Source organism: Phascolarctos cinereus, unplaced genomic scaffold, assembly GCF_003287225.1.
Source record: "Phascolarctos cinereus isolate Bilbo 61053 unplaced genomic scaffold, phaCin_HiC Scaffold_4;HRSCAF=312, whole genome shotgun sequence".
NCBI classification, from domain to species: Eukaryota; Metazoa; Chordata; class Mammalia; order Diprotodontia; family Phascolarctidae; genus Phascolarctos; species Phascolarctos cinereus.
In genome coordinates this window covers 176,261,767-176,283,031 of record NW_027555847.1, presented here as the reverse complement: position 1 = coordinate 176,283,031, position 21,265 = coordinate 176,261,767, and the positions used below count along the sequence as shown (strand labels likewise).

Sequence of the window (21,265 nt, the reverse complement as noted above, 5' to 3'; positions counted from 1 at the left end):
CTCCCCTGCCCCCATTTCTTTACAGGGGAACTATGGGTGTGGAACACTGTATATAATGTCAGACTTATTTTATATGTTGATTAGTTTTGCTGAGTTATTTTAGGGTCTTAAATCTAGAGTTTGAAGAAATCTCAGAGGTCATCCAATCCTACCCTCTTTTTTTTATAAGAGATGAAGAAACTGATGCTCATGGAGGCTGTGACTCACCCAAGATCACATATTCCCTCATTCACCACCCCCCCAACTGTTTCTTATTGTTCTAAGAGATGGCTCTCAGGGAGTAGAAGGGAGGACATATTGAGAAATGAAGCAATCATTTATTTTAAACTTCTGCCATGGACAGACTTGGAATGATGTTTAAAGTCTTCTTCCTGTTCTAATGTTTGACCACTCCAGAATTCGCTGTTGCCCATTGGATCCATAAAACTTTACCCCTAGTTCAGCAATCTCTATGTAAATATAAAATATATGTCATGCAATTTAATATATTTAATAGAAACAATATTATTTATATATGCATGTGTGTTGTGTCTTTCTTGTTATTCAGTCATTTCAGTAATGTCCAAGTCTTTATGACCCCATTTGGGGTTTTCTTGGCAAAGATACTGGAGTGATTTGCCATTTCCTTCTCTAGTTCATTTTACAGATGAGGAAACTGAGGCAAACAAGGGGGGAATTGACATGCCCAGGGTCACCAGTTAGTAAGTGTTTGAGGCCAGGTTTGAACTCAGGAAGATAAGTCTTTCTGACTCCAGGCCCAGCATTCTATCTACTGCAGCTCGCTCTCTCTCTCTCTCCCTCGCGCGCTCTCTCTCTCTCTCTCTCTCTCTCTCTCTCTCTCTCTCTCTCACACACACACACACACACACACTGGTATTATAGTCTTTGAGAACCTAGTACCACCTCTGAACCACAATGAGGCATCAGATTAGGCCTTCAGTAGAGCCTGAATAGATTACGTTACAACAGTGCATTCAGCTTGGAACTCAGAACATATTTTTTCCATAGGAACAACATTTTAAAGGGTGCTTACGTTCCAGGCTAGCTCAGAACAGGAAACCAATGAAGTAGCAAAAATACTATACAAGGCCATTTATAACAGTAATTTAACAAAAGTGAAATAATACCAAACCTAAGTGAGAAAGTTCCCTTCAGTGCTAATGCTTGAAAGCGTTCTCCCCTTCCTACCACCCTCAAGTCTTTTCAATGTTTGCCCGAAGCAGACACAAATTTGGTTAACATTTGCTTAGTCTCCCTCCCCATTCCTAAGAGGTAACAATGTTAGACTTAGCTAGTCCCATCTCTGTCAATAAACCGGCTCTGTAATCTCTGGCTAGTGGTATTACCTCTTCCAGCCTCAGTTTCTTGACATGCAAAATGAATGCTATCCAAGAACCACTCCCATACCCAACCCCATGATAACTGACTGTGCCTCAATGTCTTGCCAATTCACCATCTCCAAAGTTAGGGCATTAATACTTGCTTCCAAAAATGGGAGACAGCATTGTACAGGGTACAGAGAACCGGTTTCAAGCCAGGAAGGGCTCTGATACAGACTAGCAGTGCCACCCTGGGCAAATCAAATGACCTCTCGGGGTTCTAGTCTGCTCTCTAAGATGAAATCAAAGAGAGGGGGATACTCTGCATTAACAGAGGGAGTTTCTTCCACCATTGAGGTCATATATCCTTTCTTTAGCCTTTACAAAAATGCCATGAATATTCATGATATCTTGTTAAGAAAATTCATGCTTTTCCATTCCTACTGTCACTAAGGTGATTTTTAATTCTTCCTTTACTCCAAATGTAGGGTGTGTGTGTTTTTAACTTTAACCTTTTAATTCTGACGTGCTAGTGTTCATTTGACACTAAAAGTTTACTTTGTATGTAGTTTCTTGGTTTTTTTTTTCTCTTGTTTTAGCAACTTGCTATCAGGACAAGGGAAGATTGTACCAAGGTACCGCCAATGTCACAGTATCAGGCATTCCTTGTCAGAAATGGAATGAACAGGTGAGTTTTTGCTTTTTGTTTTTTTTTTTTTTTGTGAGGCAATCTGGGTTAAGTTACTTGCCCAGGGTCACATATCTAGTAGGTGTTAAGTGTTTGAGGCTGGATTTGAACTCAGGTCATCCTGACTCCAAGACCAGAGCTCTAGCCATTCACTACCTAGCTGCCCCAACAGGTGAGCTTTTAAAAGATTCCTGTCTCTCAGAAAGAAAATTGTTTGTTGCTTAGCCTTTTCACCTCTATTTTTCTCATCAACTTTCTCCATTTACATGCTTCTGATTAGTGGGAGAGTCCTCACCAGTAGATTCCTGTCTACAGGTAGATAGAGATACTCTGTCTGGGAGATTTCCTAGTCAATTGTTTACTAAACCCTGCCTCCTTGCCCTGCACCTAAATTCATACAGTTTTTGAGGATTCTATTCAGGAGTCAAGTGAATGGTACATCCTTTCGTAGATATACTTGTCAGTGTCTAATCCTCTGGCCGATATGATTAGAGAAAGGGGAAGAGAAAAGAATCATCTGATCTAATGAAAATTATAGTAAATCAAAGCTCCCAATATCTGGATTTTATTTGGAAAGAATAATCAGCTGTATAGACTAAGGATCACTGATGTTGCTATTTTTTTTTTCACCAGGCACCCCAGGTATACAGAAGGACACCTCAGATGTTCCCTGAGTTATCAAATGCAGAGAATTATTGCCGAAATCCAGGAGGAGAAAGGGAACGGCCATGGTGCTTCACTAAGGACCGCGCTGTAAGATGGGAATACTGTGCAGTACCTCTCTGCACTAGCGGTAAGCAGGATCAGGGCTTCAATTAGTTCAGGTGCTCACTAGCAGATACTGATCACAATGGCCTGGAAAATAGCCAACAGCAAAAAACCGTTCTGATGTCTGGTAGAACTTTTGTCTTTCTAACACTATAGTTTGTCTAATATTCCTAGAGGTGTTTCCTCTTGCGCTGATTTTTTTTAACGGTTTTATTTAAAGTTTTGAGTTCCACATTCTATCCCTCCCTTCCCTCTCCCTTCCCTGAGATGGCAAGCAATCAGACAGAGATCATACATGTTCTTGCACTGAATTTTGAGGTTAACACTTCTCTATTCCAGCACTGGTAAATAGTCTCCAGTTTGGAAGAGTCCTGAGAGATTAAGAAGTCCAAACTCCACCCATTAGTCAAGCTACAAACATTTTAAGCTCTTACTTTAGGTAATCTGCTAAGTGTTGGGAATACAAATACAAACAGAAAGAAAGACAGCCCCTGCCCTCAAGGAGTTGACAGTCTAATGTGGGAAGATAGCACACAAAAGGGATCTAATGGGTAAGGAGGGAGAAGGGACCTGAGCAAGGGCATGAGAGAGAAAGTCAGGGATGCAGCCAGGAGATGAATGAAGACATGATTAGCCTGGGCTTTCTCCTTAAAATGGAGGTGGGAGGAACCAGCCAACAAGAGGAAGAGGCTGCAGGTAGGGAGGTTACTTCCAATGTGGAAAGTAATCCAGGGGAGTTTCCAGAGTGAAGAAGTATCTATGGCATGGTAGAGAAAGGCTCATGGAGATGAGTCAGTATCTGTGACAAGTCTAGCTTCTGAGGAGCAATACTATTGACCATCTTACAGAGTAGCCCTGCTCAAATTGTTAGAAAACTCTTTTTTTTAAAATCCAGTAAAAATTTGCCTATCTATAACTTTTGCCCAGTGATTTTCATGAAAGCAAACCTGTTTGTTATGTCCATTCATAGGATGCTATGGTAGAAAGAGTACTGAACTTATAATCACAAGATCTGAGTGTGAATCTAACATGCTTCATACCTGTGTGACCATGGGCTACTTAACTCCTCTAGGCCTTAGGTTTCTTATCTGTAAATTGGGGGAGTGTGGACTAGGTGATGTCTGAGATCTCTTTCTGATTTAAATGTATGACCCTAAGTTTTATTTTTGTTTCTTAAATGGACCTATGATTTCATTGGTCTAGGTTGTTAATGATTAGGAAATGCCTAGGTCAAAGCAGACCAGCGTCTACCTTGTACTTTAGTGTTAGTGAATTACCTGGGGTACTGTGAATGGAAGTGACTTGCCCAAGGTAACACAGCCAGTAGGTGTCAAAGCCAGCTCTCCCTAACTCTACTGCCATTTTGTACTAAGATATTTACCTGAAAATGAAAAATTACATTGTTTTCGGTAAGAGAAGCCCAGATATCTGTGGGAGAAAGATAAGCCCTAGAACACAAAATTAGGCAAAGAGGGAAAAAAGCAGAAGTCAGAAGTATTCAAATTATGTATGTCAGATTACACAGCTGTTATTCAGTTATTCAGTTGTGTCTGACTCTAGCTAGTCAGGGAGTCAGGAAGACTTAGTATAAGTCCTGATGAGGATGGGATCTGAACCCCTAAAAGGAAAAGACCATGTCTTTGGGATCTGGACCCAAAAAGAAAAATCCTTGGACCTTCCCAAATCCCTGGCATTTGCCTGAGACTATAATCCAACTCAACTGGCCTTTCATTGTGGCCCAGTCTTCCAATTCTGTTACCTCCAGATTGTCCCTGGCCACTTCCCAACCTCAATCCTATCTAGACTCCATTCTCCCTTGGCCACATGCTCCAGGTCCTTGGTGTTCTGTTCACCCCAAGTTACTGGCTACTCCCATCAAGACACCCCTTCTCCTAGCCCCTCCTCCAGTCACCCCAAACTACTTGGCCACTCCTAGGTCCCTCCCATAGTCTTTCCGTATATAAGATCCATCTTGGCTGCCATTTAGGGGCTGAGACTTCCTCATGCCACTCATCCTTATGAGTGTCACAAATGGTCAGATTCCTTAAGAGTCTGGCTATATGGCTCATCTTTAATAAACCTTGTCTTTGGCTGAAAGAAGGCTTGAGTTGAATTCTTTTAAGCAGGACCCGCATGTTGTTATTTTGGGGTCCCAGCCCCCCTAACATCTACACCTCAACAATCCGACCTCTAACACATCTGGGCTGCCTGATCCTGGAAGCTGTCAGTGTCCCAGGCAAGATTAAATTACAGAGAAACAGATCTGCACTGGTGGAGGGCCTTTCTATACCAGGAATTTCCCACATTGATGAAATCACATATCAGACATATCTTTCCTCAAAGTGCACATAATTAAAACTATATTATATATAGTTATTAGTATATATTTATGTAAATACATAATTGATACTATAATTAAATTTGTGAGATCCCCATATAAATTACTATGTAAGTATTAACTATTTTTATTATTTCTGATCACATGACCTGCTATAGAAAAGCTCAGATGACCCTGTTCTACAGAATGCACCAATACCTATCACCCTAATGGTAGTTTTACAAAAGAGAATGACCCTCAAGAACTGGCTACAATAAAGTGTTTCCTTTTAGCCTCTGCTTTAAAAAGTAGGAGCTGAGGAGGGCCATGGATAATAATCTTCTGGGATGTCTGGGTAAAGGAAGCATGTTTTGGACAAAAATTCAAGATCAGTTAATGTTCACAGCTCTAGTTACAATGTCATAAGAGATATAGTAAAATAAAATCATCCCTGACCTGGATTCCAGTCCCGTCTATAATAAGAGCTCAGTGTGAATCTGTGTGACCTTGGATAAACCACTTGACCTCTCTGGTACTTAGCCTCCTCATCAGCACCCCATTACATTGTAAGCTCCCTAAGGGCAGGGACTATCATTTGCCTCTTTTTGTACTCCCAGGGCGATGATTCAAGGCATCTAGTAGGTACTTAGTAAATGTTTACTGATTGATCTGTCACATAAGAAGGGAAAACTAAACGAGATCTCAGGTTTCTTCAATTATTCGATTATAAACATCTCTGCAGTGTACAGAGTGCTGGACTTGGAGACAGAAAGACCTGAATTCAAATCTAGCCCAGATACTTAACTGTGTGACTTTGGACAAACCACTTAACCCAGGTCTGCCTCAGTTTTCCCGTCTACAAAATGGGGATGATAATAATAGCACTTCCCTCCCAGAGTTATCGTAAGGAGAAAATGAGATATCTCTAAAGTGCTTTGTAAACTTTGGGGCAGCTAGGTGGCACAGAGGATAATGTGATAGCCTAGAGTCAGGAAGACCCGAGTTCAAATTTGATTTCAGATACTCACTAGCTGCGTGACCCTGAGCAAGTCACTTGGCCCTGTTTTGTCAGCTGTAAAATGAACTAGAAAAGGAACTGGCAAACTACTCCAGTATCTTTGCCAAAGAAACCCCAAACGGGGTCATGAAGAGTCAAACATAATGGAACAATTGTAACCTTTAGGGACTGGTGGTGGTGTTCAGTTTGTATGAGTCAAGTGGGTAATGAAGAAGACCCCAGCCCCAGGCACTTGACTCAGAATACGTAATTTCTTTCCCAGCTGACTTTCAGCTCAGAACCTCCTTTCACGGTTGCCACTGAACCAAAACTCATCTTTTTTTTGTTTTCTCACAGTCTCCCCACTGGTAACCATCAAACCCAGTGCAGACATTCCAGATCGACCTTCCTCATCTGCATTTTCACCTACCTACTCGATGACCATCATCATCTCCATCATCTCCAGCTTTGCAGTGATTGGCTTTCTCACCATGATTGCTCTCCTTTGCTGCCGCCGAAGGCGAAGACAGTGGAAAAATAAGAAGAGGTAAAATCACCTTTTTCTTGAGTCAGCCCCTCAGCTGAGGAGAGAAGTCCTGCCTTAGATATCTCAACCAAGAGTAACACCTGACGACGGTTATTTTCCTCAGTCTGCCTCTGTCGTTAGTCATCCTGCTTTCCAAGTAATTATCAAAAATAATTTGGCATATCTTGGTTCTAGAAGACAGATGGGGAAGTATATCATTTCCTCCTCTCCTTAGGCAGAGGACTATAGGAACATACCGTCACAAACATTTGCTGGTCAGTTTTACCTAAACTATTTTTCCTTGTTACAAGTTAGGATTCATTTAAGGATGGGGGATTATCAGAAAATAACATTTGTAAAAAAGCCATCAATTAAACTTTTTTTAAAAAAAATAGTAATGCCAAGAAAAGGAGGTGTTTGTGGTTTTCCTCTGTGTACCTTAATAGAGTTTGCATGGCTATAAAAAAAAATAGTAATGCCTTTTAGGACAAAGGTCCACAGGATCATCTTTTATTTTCATCAAAATAGTTGTTTGAGAGAATTAAAGAAGATTTAGATTTTCTTTTTTTTTTTTTTTGCTTACTTGGCAGGGCAGGTAGTTCCAAATGGGCTGGGTAATTATATAACAATTATAGTGCTGGTATTGGTAGTCATTATGGAGTGTGCCAGATGATTTGAATACCAATCAGTCAACAAGTATTTTTTAAACACCTGTTCCTACCAGTCATTGTTGGAGGTAACTTGGAGGCAAGTACAAGGAACAAAACAATCCCAAGTGAACAATTGAAAAGACTTCTGTATTTCTTTGGAGTCAGTCTAATGTTGAATCTGGAGTATGCCCAATAAAATGAAAGCTTCTTGATGGAAAGGAATTTTTTTTGTTTTGTTTTTCTAGCCTCAGCACCTAGTACAGAGGTGGGCACGTAGGCACTTCTTTTGATTTTTTGTTTTGTTTTTGGTGAGGGCAATTAGGGTTAAGTGACTTGCCCAGAGTCACACAGCTTATGAGTGTTATGTGCCTGAGGCTGGATTTGAACTCTTGTCCTCCTGATTCTAGCTCCTATGCTCTATCCACTGTACCACCCAGCTGTCCTGACATAGGCACCTCTTAAGCGCTTTTTGGATCACATTGTATTCACACTTAGATCGAGATAGTGCGAGATATGGCCTTCCAGAAGGACTCCTTGGGCCCTTCCAGCCTTTTTGACTAATAAATTAGGCGTCCTTTGAAGGCATTATTGCTGGGGAGAAAGAGTATAAGAAGTTCCTGCTTTAACCAATCCTGAGATTTATATATTGCTCTTCTTTACAGGGAATCTGCAACCCCCACACTCACAACTCTCCCTTCTGAGCTCTTGCTGGACAGACTTCACCCCAATCCTATGTACCAGCGCATGCCTCTCCTTCTGAACCCCAAACTCCTCAGCCTGGAGTATCCGCGAAATAATATTGAATATGTGAGAGATATTGGAGAAGGAGCATTTGGAAGGGTCTTTCAAGCAAGGTAAAGTTTCTAAAGAAAAATATTTCTATTGTTGAAAGATGTGCACCTTTCCCCTTGAAAGTGCTTTTGGTGGCTTTTATGAGGGTGTTGTGGGATGTGAAAAGGAACCACACTGAATTTTGATGTGTATAAAATTTTGCATGTCAGGTTTTTTTTACCAAATTATTAAATATCTTGATAAAAAGCATTTACCTATTTAATTTGGCATACAGTATGTAACACGAAGGGCAGCTAGGTGGCACAGTGGATAGAGTGAGGGGTGTAAAATCAGGAAGACTCATCTTCCAGAGTTCAAATCTGGCCCTAGATACTTACTTAGCTGTGTGACCCTAAGTTACCTAACTCCATTTGCCTCAGTTTCCTCACTTGTAAAATAAGCTGGGGAAGGAAATGGTAAACCACTCCGGCATCTTTGCCAAGAAAACCCCAAATGGGTGTCACAAAGAGTTGGACATGGCTGAAAAATGACTGAAATATAACACACACACAATTAAGGATCATGGTGCATGGGAAAGAAAATAAGTGATGAGGAACAAGCGTAAAACACAATCACACAGAACTGCAGATACTTAAGAGTCAATTAAACCTAATCGACCATTTAATGCTGCAGAATGGGCTCATCTGTAAAATGAGGTGGTTGGACTAAATGGCACCTAAAACCCTTTCCCGAGATAAATCTGGGCTCCTATTATCCTTGCATGTTCATAAAACGACTTTTTAATGTAGTGCATTATTTTCAAATTTCCAAATTCCCTTACCAATTTTCTATTGCTATATTTATTTCATTTCATTTAAAGATCACTTTAAATCTTTGTTTTAAAGGTTATTCTCAAATTTTTCTTCTCTTACAGACAATAATACTCCTGATTATGGGGCAGGAGAAAGTGCAGGAGCTAGAAAACTTTAGTGGTGGTCTTGGCTCTGCCCGTAACTTTTACTTAAGTTTGGCCAAGTTACTTCCTCCCTCTCTTGGCCTCAAGTTCCTCATCTCTCTAGTAAAGATTACAATAGAGTAATCTTAGAGATTAGATCATCTTCAATGTCCCTTTAAGCTCTAACATTTTATGGTTCTGTATAGATTGATAGATTAATTCTATTTTTAAAAAAAGAGATGAAATGTGCATTTTTAAAAAAATGAAAAAGTGTGTTAGGATGAAAGGATCACTTTGGGTCTCAACATTTCTTTTTGTTCCCCAAAGCTGATAACCATTATTTTCATTTTCACAACAACTTTGTTTTATGTCCCTCCTAAAAACTTCTCTTTAATGGGTGGTCATGTCTTAAATATTTAATTAGACCTGAAAAAACATGATCCCACTAACATTTACCAAGGCCATTAGACACCCTCCATTAGATTCCCAAAGTAGTATGGATAGCCACAGAGCCTGGTGATGCTAAGATCTTCAGTAGCTCATAAATTCTATCACACCAAAACAATATATTTTTTCCAAGTGGAACCCAAGAGGAAAGTGTTGCCAATAACTTCCAAGTTGCAGCTGCCATAATGCAGGATTGGGAAGTTCTAAGCCAGACCTGTTATTTAGAGGCATATTAGAAATGTTGGTCCTAGGTACAGTGGATAGAGCATCCTAGAGTCAAAAGTACATGAGTTCAAATCCAGCCTCAGACACTTACTGGCTGTGTGACCCTGGGCAAGTCGCTTAACCTCAATTGCCACTTCCCCCCCAAAAAAAGTTTTGGTCCTAGACTCAGATCTTCTCACATTATGTTGCTTAATAAGTCCAGTTAAAATGTTAAATTTATCTTAACTTCTTTTTTGTGGAATCTAGTCACTCATAAGAAGGTACTCGTCATATCGTCTTAGAGCCAGGGTTCTTAACCTGGGCTCCACAGGCAGATTTCAGGGGTTCCACAAATGGAGAAAAATACATCTTTACTTTTAATACTCTCTAATTGGAATTTAGCACTTCCTTCAATCATTTAAAAAGATTATTTTGAAAAGGAATCTGTAGATTTTGCCAGACTGTCAAATGCATCCATGACACACACAAAAAGATTAAGAATGACAGGTGGAGGTGGATAGAAGGGCCTAGTGGGTAAAGTTCTCTCTACACAGAATCAGGAAGATCTGGCTTCACATTTTTTGCCCAGCCACTCTCTGGTGGTGTGACTCTGAGTATGTCATTTACCCTCTGATTCCCCCAGCTTCCTCTTCTGTAAAATGGAGATAATAATAGCAATTATCTCACAGAATTTTTAAGACCAAATGGGATAATATACTTAATTACTTTGTAAACCTTAACCTCATCTTCTCCTTTGAAGAGGCATTCGTATTGGTCTGAGTATAAACCACACCCCTAAAATAAAATCTTTCTGAAAAGGAAAAGAAATCACTGAAATAACATCAATTTTAGACCATATTCATGTTGAAACCAGAACTGGGGAGAGGTCAAACCTAGCATTGTTGCTGTAGCGTTTATTTGGACCAGCACAGTAATTGTATGGCAGATGAAGGTAGGTTACAGTATCCATCAACATTGATCTCCATTTTTGATTCTCAGAGCTCCCGGCCTACGACCTTACGAGCCTTTTACCATGGTGGCAGTGAAGATGCTGAAAGAAGAAGCCTCAGCAGACATGCAGGCAGACTTCCAGAGGGAGGCAGCCCTCATGGCAGAATTTGACCATCCAAACATTGTTAGGCTCCTAGGTAAGAAAGGAAAATGCATGATCAGGCCTTTCTTTGGGAAGCTATGGATTATTCCTCAAGTTGCCCCTCCCAAAACTCAGATGAGCGATGATGGTGACTTTAAGGGCAGCCCATCAATCATTTAGGGAAGTTTGGATAATTTGCAATGAAAAGGATTACAGTGGTCAGGCATTGCTGGTGGGGCACAATGAATTAGCAATTATAGGATCAGGGGATTTAAAACCAAACTGGTTTTCAGAGATCTTTGAGTCTAAGTTCCAGGGGTGGGGAAACCTATGGCCTCGAAACCACACATGGCCCTCTAGGTCCTCAAGTGAGGGCCAGATGTGGCAAGCTCTTCATTTTGAAGGTAGTACCTGTGGCATTCCCCCATCATATGTGAGGTTCCCAGAAGCCTGTAGACTTTGGTGAAGACTTTGGCCAGTGAAAACCTCAACCTCCCTCCATTTGCTGCTGACAGGTATGCATAATAAAGCCAGGAAATCAGACTAGGTGGATGGAGAAACCTCTTTAGCTTATAACTTCTCTGACTCAAATTCTCTTGCATCAAAGCCTAGGTGCTATATTTTGGCCAGCAAAATCTTCAGTCTCCCTGCAAACACATGAGGATGCTGAGATGTGGAGGACAGGAAATGACTTACACCCAAGGTCACACAGGTTAAGCAGCATAGCAAGGAATTGAGCCCTGGGCTTCCATGACACTATTTCCAATGCCCTTTGCACTATACTAGGGGTGGGGAGCCTGCAGCCTCGAGGCCACATGGGGTGCAGCCTTTTGACTGAGTCCAAGTTTTATAGAACAAATCCTTTTATTAAGGGGATTTGTTCTGTGAGATTTGGATTTGGTCAAAGGGCCACACTTAAGGACCTAGAGGGCCACATGTGGCCTCGAGGCCACAGATTCCCTGCCCCTGCACTATACCATGCTGTCTCTCACACAAGAGCAGTATATTGCAGGGATAGGTGATTTATTCCATTGGTTCCAGTGAATATCACCAGAATTAATTGCTGGTGGCCTTTAAGGCATCTTGCTTTACCTCTTCCTTTTTTCTTTTTCCATATTCTCCCTTTCTTGCTTCCTTTCTGGATGGCCAGTTATCAGATAATATTATAATGGGTTGGTGATAGATGATCTCAGATGTACCTTCTGGCTCTAAAATTCCTTGATTCTCTCTTTCTTGCCTCTGTATTATCTGCACATGGCACCACTGAGCCTTCCTTAAACCCCACGGGGTACTCATAGGCCAAGAAATAGTGAAACAGGTGTCCAGTGCTTAGATGCATGCACTAGAAGTCAGGTGATCTACTATTCTATGACAATCCCCCCAATGATAACTGACATCACTGCTCATGCAACTCAGTTTCTCCATCCATGCAACACCTTTTTTGGCTGGTATCAGGAAGAGCAAGACGTCTGGAAAACACTTTGCATTTCTCAGGGGGGAAAAAAGAAACTATAGGTAAGCAAAAGGTGGGTTTGGTATAATTCCAAGAAGAAGCTAGCCACCCTGTGATAAAACTTCCCTATTGCCTCAATCCTTTCTTTTTTGATTTGGTTCTTAAGGCACATTTAAGGCCCATATTGCTTCCCGATATTTTATATGTATATAATAGAAAACATTCATATCACCCTTTGCATTCATTGCCTGATATAACCCTTGCAACAACCATGTCAGATAATTATTATAGTTATTACAGCTAATGTTTATATAGCGTATTAAGTTTACGAAGTTACACATATATATAGGGCAGCTAGGAGGCCACAGTGAATAAAGCATTGGGCCTAGAGTCAGGAAATCATGAGCTCAAATCCATCCTCTGGCACTGACTAGCTGTATGACCTTGAGCAAGTTACTTCATCTTTGTTTGCCTCCATTTTCTCATTTGTAAAATGGGAATAATAATAGCCCTATCTCCCTGGGTTGCTGTGAGAACCAAATGAGATAATAATTGTAAAGCACTTAGCACAGTGCCTGTCCCATAGTAAGCACTATACAAATGTTAGCTAGTGTGTGTGTATATATGTATATATGTATCTATATAGACATCTCTACACATGCATGTATATATACGTATACATGTGTATATATGCATATACATATATATGTGTGTATACATATATGTGTATCTATATAGATATGTATATGTACGCATGTATGTGTATATACATATGCATATTATATATAACATATATACGTACGTGTGTGTGTGTGTGTGCATGATTTGATTCTCATAACAACCCTGTGAGAAGGTACTATATTATTATCGCCAGATTGCAGATGAGGGAACTAAGGTAGGGTCACATAGCTAGAAAGGTTCCTGAGGCAGTATTTGAACTCAGGACTTCCTGTTCAAGTACAGCTCTCTATCCACTACTCCACCTAGCTGCCAGCCAAATGTAATACAACTAGATAGATGAAGACATTGAAATTCAAAGGGGTTAGGTGACTTGTTCAACAGATGGTAAGTAGCAGAACCAGGATTCACACCCTATATCCCCTGACGTTAGTGCTGGGGCCCTTCTGACTCCACCATGTTGCCTTCCTATAGAATGCTATACACCGCTTTCACATATATTCTATTCTATCCTCATAGCTCTTTAATTTTTAAGAGTTTTGTGGAAATGCAAGTTTACAAATGATTTTTTTAAAAATCTTATTCAATTGTGTATTGGAAGCATCTACAAAACACTTTCACATATAACCTTTACATAAGCTTATTAATATTTTGACACTAGACATCTCTGCTTTCCCAGATTCCGATGTAAAGAACCAGGCAAATGCATTAATCCATTGGCCCTTCTTTTCCCTTACTCTGTGTTACTTCCTAGATCTCCTTTATGACACCCTCTATTTAAAAGAAAAATAACTAACCTCACAGTTCTACTGTGAACCTTTTGGTTCTGTCCATTACTGTCTCTGGTTTATTTCTAATATACACCATATTCCTGAGATACTATGGGACATGGACTCAGGAAGAACTGAGTTCAAATCCTTGCTTACTACTACTAGCTGTGTAACCCTGGGAAAGTCACTTCACTCCTACAGGCCTCAGTTTCCTCATCTGTAAAATGAGGGAGTTGGGCTCAATGACCTCTAAGATCTCTTCCCACTGTGAATCTACGAATGATCCTATATTCCTGAAATACTCTATATTCATCACAGGGCATTGTTTACTATATCACAAAGGTTGGCTACTTGGGAAGGGGTGGAGCTCTGGACCTAGTGTTAGGAAGATTTGAGTCCAAGTTCCACCTCCAACACTTACTAGCTGGGTGACCCTGGACAAGTCACTTACTTCCTTCAGTGGGGATCAATGATAGCATCTACTTCCCAGGTTGCTGTGGGGACCAAATGTGATAATATTTGGAAAGAATTTTTAAAACTTCAAAAGCATTATTATATAAATGTTAGCTGTTATTTTCATTGTTCCTCCTCCTCCAAGCTACTGTCACAGTCTGGACCCCAAGAACAGGGTAATAGGGAGGTCCTAATGTAACTTGCTCTTTTAAAGTGTGAAAGGGAAACTACTGGACTGGAACCCCCAGGGGACTTAGAAACTTCTAGTAGATGACTTTCAAGCTCCAATCCCAGGTCCTGTTTACTGTCTCTCCAAACACAGCTCTGTTGAAAGCATTTAGGATTTCACAATAACCCAGACCACTAGGAGTAATGAAGCATTGTCTTTCAGTCACAGACTTTGCATGGTTTAGGGATAAGCCCTACAGCATGCATGGCGAAGTAACCCCTAGCAACAGGATTGTCTATATTGCCCAGTAGAGAGCTCAGAATGAGACTGACGTTAGTGGAGGAATGCATTGAAATGCCACTGGCTGTGCACTGTAAACACTCGGTCTGGTTCTCCTGATAATCATTCTTTTCAGTTGTATTCTCAACCATATTTCATTAACAGTTTCTATTTCTTGGAAGGAAATAGCAATGAGAAGAAAAAGAGCTGGACAAACATTAAGGGACACTCAGGCTAGGATAACATTTCTTTTTAAAAAAAATTGTTTTATTTTTAATTTATGGAATAAAACAAGCACTTCCATAACATGGTATAATTTTTTAAAAAGATGGATTGCACATGAAACAGCAAAGCTATTATGTACAACTTCCTATTCTTTTTAAATCTATAATAAAGGGTAACATTTTCTATGAAAGGAGCCTAGTTAGACTCCTAGATCAGGGTCTTTAGGTCCCTGGATCAAACATCAGTCCTTTCTAAGTACAATAAGTATGTCCCAGCACAGACATTCCAACACGCTTCAGTTTCTCAATCCTTGAGTTAGAAAAAGGCATAAGTGCCTGAGATATTCATAGAATTTTGGAACTTAAGAGACCCTTAAATCATCTGGTCCCCACCTCATCACTTTGCAGATAAGGAAACTGCAGCCAGCTGCAGAGACTTGTTCTGAGATCAGTTAGTGACAGAGCTACACCCAGAACTCAGGGTTTCTCATTCCCAGATTATGGCTTTTTCTGCTTGACCTTAAGATGACCTACCATCCAGGAATATAGTGAGAACTGTTAGGGGGAAAACCTTAATACTCTTAAGAGAGGTTTGATGTAAAAAAAAACCCCACAAAACAAAACACAATCAGTTATAATTGTCATGTGCCAGACAGCAAAGACTATCACCTAACACAGTGCCTTGTATATAGTAGATAATAATTGTTAGTTATTATCAGTAATTCAATAGTAACTAAAGTTTACAAAATGATTTACATATATTATCTTATTTGACCTTTACAACAATCCTAGGAAGTAAGTGCTATTATTAATCCCTTTTTACAGATTAGAAAACTGAGGCTCAGAGAAGTATCTTGCCCAGGCTTCACACAACTACTTAAAGTCTAATGGGGAATTTATGCCCAGGCATTATTCACACCAATTCCATTCTTTCTCCTCAGACCCTCTGTATATTTGCTGCTTTGGGGGAAGTGCCATCAACAACCTAGAAAACCACAGGCAGGATCTTATTAAATAACTTCACAGCTAGAATAGTATCTTATTTCTAGAGAAATTTCTGGAAGGAACATCCAATTGTCCAGAGTAATAAGGTATAGTTATTTATTAATTTCTAATTGTGTCTATATGGATATGCTGATTGGTGAAGCCCCTAGAACGTGAAATCTTAGTAAAATCTCAGGATCAGGGTTGGAAGTTAGGGGTTAGAAGGGTGGTGTCAGAGAGAAAGGGAAAGATTTTATATTCAAATTTTTACCCGCCTAAACCACATGAAAATGGCATTTTCTCAAAATAGCTCAGGATAAGAATTTCAAAAATTCTCTACTTTTTCATGCCTCCAAAAATCTTAGGGCATTTTAAAGTGTTACCTACGAATCCCTTAACATCTTCATTCATATGCCATCTTTTCTATTATCATCACTGATGGAAAAATAATTGCAATAATGCTTTTACAGTTATATAGCACCTCCTAGTTTTCAAATCCCTGCACACATATTATCACATTTGAGTGTTTCAGCAACCTGTAAGATTAATGGGGCAGGTACTATTATTCTCATTGTATAGATCAATGAATTGGACTAAGGTGTAAAGCGTTACCAAGGGTTACTTGACCATTAAATGGCTGGGGTGGGACTTGGCTCCTGGTCCAATGCTCTTTCCACCATCCGCCTCAGACTGAAACAACAATGAAGCAAAAAATGTAATTTTGTCAGTTCTTGACTCTTAAGAGTTGAAAGGAATCTCAGAGGTCAGCCAGTCCAAGTCTCCCCTGAAGCATGAAAAAGAAAGAAATCCCCTATAGCATTCTCAACAAGTGAATATCTTAACTTACAGAGAATTCGTTGCCTGCTAAGGCAAGGCAGTAATTAAGTCATAGATCATAAATAGACAGCTGGAAAGGACCTCATGAATCCCCTAGTTTAATCCCTCATTTTACAGATGAATAAATTGAGACCCAGAGAGGTTAGGTGATTTATATAACTATCACCTCTAATTTTTTCTGTCTCTATGTCTTTCTTTGGGCAACTAAGCAGCACAGCAGATAGAGCATAGCACCTGAGTTCAAATCTGGCCTCAGACACTTACTAGCTGTGTGACATTGGGCAAGTCACTTAACCCTGTTTGCCTCAGTTTCCTCATCTGCAGAATGAGCTGGAGAAGGAAGTGGCAAAGCCTTCCAGTATCTTTGCCAAGAAAACCCCAAGAGGGGTCACCAAGAATCAAAAGACTAATTAATCAAAAAAAAAGTCTTAATGAGGCCCAAGATCTCATTACTTTTTTTTACTTTCCATGTCACTTTTAACTTGAATAGAGCTTGCTGACCATACTGTTTTGGTTCTAGGAGTGTGTGCCGTCGGTAAGCCAATGTGCTTGCTGTTTGAATATATGGCCTATGGGGACCTCAATGAGTACCTCCGAAACATGTCACCTCGGACAGTGTGCAACCTCAGCCATAGTAACTTGGCTACCAGGGTCCGACTCTCCACCCCAGGACCCCCTCCCCTATGTTGTGCTGAGCAGCTCTGCATTGCTAGGCAGGTAGCAGCTGGCATGGCTTACCTTTCAGAGCGCAAGTTTGTCCACCGGGACTTAGCCACCAGGAACTGTCTGGTGGGGAATAACATGGTGGTGAAGATCGCTGACTTTGGCCTCTCCAGGAACATCTACTCAGCAGACTACTACAAAGCCAATGAGAATGATGCCATCCCCATCCGCTGGATGCCCCCAGAGTCCATTTTTTACAACCGCTACACAACAGAGTCTGACGTCTGGGCCTATGGGGTGGTCCTTTGGGAGATATTCTCCTACGGTCTGCAGCCCTACTATGGGATGGCACACGAGGAGGTGATTTTCTATGTAAGGGATGGCAACATCCTCTCCTGCCCCGAGAACTGCCCGCTAGAGCTTTACAACCTGATGCGTCTCTGTTGGAGCAAGCTGCCTGCAGACAGGCCCAGCTTCACCAGTATTCACCGTATTCTACAACGAATGTGTGAGAGGGCAGAGGCAGCAGTGGGTGTCTGAGATGATCTGAAGTCAAACAAGACACTGCGTACCCCCGTCGTATCCCCTATCAGTGGGGGGGACCCAAAGCCAGAAGCTTGCCAAGGCCAGGGTACGGCAGAGTTATGGCAGACATGAGAAAAATGGTTCCTTGAGGCTTTGGGGAGAGGGACTAAATGAGATGGTGACAAAATTCACATGGTAAAGAGACCACTTGTGAGTAGTGGTCCATTATACAGAGGGTACAGTGTTCTGGATAACAGAACCTACTTACTCCTCCCACCTAGGGAAGATTACCATCCATATTTTACCAAAGATGATTTAATCCTCTCATCTCTTCAGTAGCTAACAGCAGCATCTGATTTCTCTGTGTTAAATTTCAGTATGAAATGGGGGGTTAGTGCTTTGATGAAATAAAATGGCTGATCAGCTAAATTCTGAGGGCTGCTTTTGCCTTTCCTCTTCTAACTCTTTTAGGTTCTTTACATCGTTTTTTCTTTAGTTGGTATGTACTCTCTCTTTACATCTTTTATTTTATATTCCCTTTTAACCATTTTAAATGTCATTTTAAAAAATAGATGTGTCTCTAATGTATTTTGACTTTTGATTTCCTTCTGCATGCACACTTCATTCTTCTTTACTGTTTCTTATTCCTTTGATCCTTATCTAGTAACTTCCTCTCCCTTTCCTCATCAGAGCTCTTTTCTAACCTTTCTTAGAAAATGTCTTCATATCCTAAGCTCTTCCCTTTTCTTAGTTTTGTTTTTTGTTTTTGTTTTTTTGTCTCAAACTCTTAAGCTTTCAGCTTCTACTTCTCATCTACCAGAATGTTGTCCCTTCTTTGATTTCTAGCATATAATTATGTCTCTCTCTCTCTCTCTCTCTCTCTCCATATATATATATATATATATATATATATATATATATAAACGTATATACATACACACACATATATATATATGTGTGTGTATATATGTCCCCTATTGAATTGTCCTTTCCTTCTTTTTTTCTAGTGCTCTGTCTTCTCTTCACCCTCTCTTCAGCATATAAAGTGAATTGGGGAATTAAGGAGGACTAAGGAAGGGTTAAAAAATTTAGCAGATTACTATGTAAATGCTTTCTGGAACCAAGTTCAATAGTTGTCTTCTGGATTGGCCTATGTACAGACCTGAGATGGAGCCTCACCAGGAACACTGGAGACATTTTTTTCTCAACGCTGCTAATTTTCTTTTCTTTTTCCTTTTATAATCTAATGGAGAGAGTTGGTATCCCTCAGTTATATTATCAGAGCCTAGTAAACATTTCAGAAATACCTTCCAGATGGAAAATTATAGAGAGATGCACATGTGGACCTGAATTTGTTTCAAAACTGAATCTTTTCTTGTGCACTCTACTATTTGACCATTTCAGAAAAAAAAAACCCCATCATGTTACTGATTTGGTTGTGATTTACAAACCTATTGAGTACCAGCAGACAGTATTGTGCTCTCAAGCAGCTGGGGTCTCAAAAAGGCAGCTGCCCAGAGCCCCACATGATGTCTCAACTTTGGAATAAATATGAACACCATGGATTTATTCTTGGAGGAGGATAGACATAATTTCCTCTGGAAACTCAAAGCAAAGAAAAAGGATATCCCAAGTGAATTGGAGAGTTGAATCAATATAAATTAAAAATCCAAATTAGAGAATATTTTGTAAAAGAATTACTTTAAAATATTTTCAGCACCTTAAAACTAGTCTAACAAAGTTTTATGAAATGGAAATTTTAGAGGGAAATTCTGTAACGAATAAACAGTTGTACATTTCCTATCAGTTGCATGTCAATGATGCTACTAAAGTGTTTGAAACTATGGTTTTCTCTCAGGGGTGGGGAGCCTGCAGCCTCAAGGCCACATGTGGCCCTCTAGGTCCTCAAGTGCAGCCCTTTGACTGAAACCAAACTTCACAAAAGGCCGCACGTAAGGACCTAGAGGGCCACATGTGGCATGGAGACCGCAGGTTCTCCACCCCTGGTTCGGACATTCCTCCATTACAAGCTTTTCATACTATCAGTTTGTTTAATGGGGCCTATCTTTAGAGGCAATTTTAAGGACCAAGTTTCAGCCAACACCTAATAAAATGAAAACCAGTTCAAATTAGTGAGACATCAAAGACTATCACATATTCCTTGTTTTTAGGCCCATTCCCGTAAGTAGCAACCTGGGCATATTCTAACGCTTATTTTCACTGATGTTATCTATCTAAGATCATTCACTATATTAAAATGAAATAACTCTGGCAAGTTTATGCATGTTTTATCTAATTTTTAGTCTTTTATATCCATGATTCTAAATAAACATATGCACATTTATGTATACAATAAAATCCATGAACAATCCACATTACAGCCCAAAACACTTAAGTTATTCACCAGTCATTTAAGACTGAGCTAAGATTTCAATTTTCAAATACACGCCAGGAACAATCCATAAGTCTTTCTCCTAAATCCTGAAATTTCTTTATCCTAATCCCAAAAGCCTCTAACAAATGTGTCACCATGTACTGCCTAACATTGCCCTGATGATGAGGATGATAACTGATAATTCATACAGCGATTTATGATTGGCAAAGCTCTTAACATATCTTATTATTTAATTCCCAAAAAATCCTGTGAGGTAGCTGCCAGATATTTTCAGCCCCATTTTCCTCAGGAGGAAAGCAAGGCTGAGAAGGCTAAAATGATTTGCCCAGCATCACACAGCCAGTGAGTATTTGAGGAAAGCCTAGAAATTAGGTCTTCCTATTCCTAAACCAAGGAATCAATCCACATTTATTCTGATCATTTGCTTCACAATAATTCCATTACCACATCATAGCCAAACACAACTCCAGTTCTGCAATCCCTTCAGAATGCTATTTGGAGGGGCAGCTAGGTGGTGCAGTGGATAGAGCACTGGCCCTGAAGTCAGGAGGACCTGAGTTCAAATCTGGCCTCAGACCCAACACTTGACACTTACTAGCTGTGTGACCTTGGGCAAGTCACTTAACCCCAATTGCCTAAAAAAGCCAAAAAAAAATCTCTTAGGGGCAGCTAGGTGGCGCAGTGAATAGAGCTGTGGCCTTGGAGTCAGGAGGACCTGAGTTCAAATCCAGCCTCAGACACTTAACACTTACTAGCTGTGTGACCTTGGGCAAGTCACTTAACCCTGACTGCCTCATAAAAAAAAAAAAGAGAAAAAAAGAATGCTATTTGGCCAATAAGCCAAAATAGCTAAATAGCTTTTATAATATTGTTCCCATAGAAATATCACACACACACACACACACACACACACACACACACATACACACACATCCTATAATGGTGTTTCACGTAAGTGTTTTGTTCCACTTTTTGTTATCCTAGAACAAAATTAGACACTAGTTGAGATGTGTCTGAAGGGGGTAGTCCTCAAAAACTATGACTTGGGACTACTTTTTACTTTCTGGTCACCTAATTCCCAGTTTTCTTTCCCCTGTCCC

The 21,265-nt window shown here is 40.2% G+C and overlaps 1 protein-coding gene across 2 annotated transcripts in view; it reads left to right on the top strand.

Annotated features, from left to right (window-relative positions):
- The window catches only part of MUSK (muscle associated receptor tyrosine kinase), a 30,765-nt gene extending 12,117 nt beyond the window's left edge, over positions 1–18,648 (top strand). For both annotated transcript variants that reach the window (XM_078152806.1, XM_021001862.2), the window contains 6 exons: positions 1,919–2,007; positions 2,641–2,800; positions 6,447–6,636; positions 7,928–8,119; positions 10,642–10,790; positions 17,103–18,648. In XM_078152806.1, the coding sequence (XP_078008932.1) occupies positions 1,919–2,007; positions 2,641–2,800; positions 6,447–6,636; positions 7,928–8,119; positions 10,642–10,790; positions 17,103–17,785 (1,463 nt within the window). In that variant the 3' untranslated portion in view covers positions 17,786–18,648. The remainder of the gene's footprint in view (positions 1–1,918; positions 2,008–2,640; positions 2,801–6,446; positions 6,637–7,927; positions 8,120–10,641; positions 10,791–17,102) is intronic.
- Positions 18,649–21,265: the final 2,617 nt, after the last annotated feature.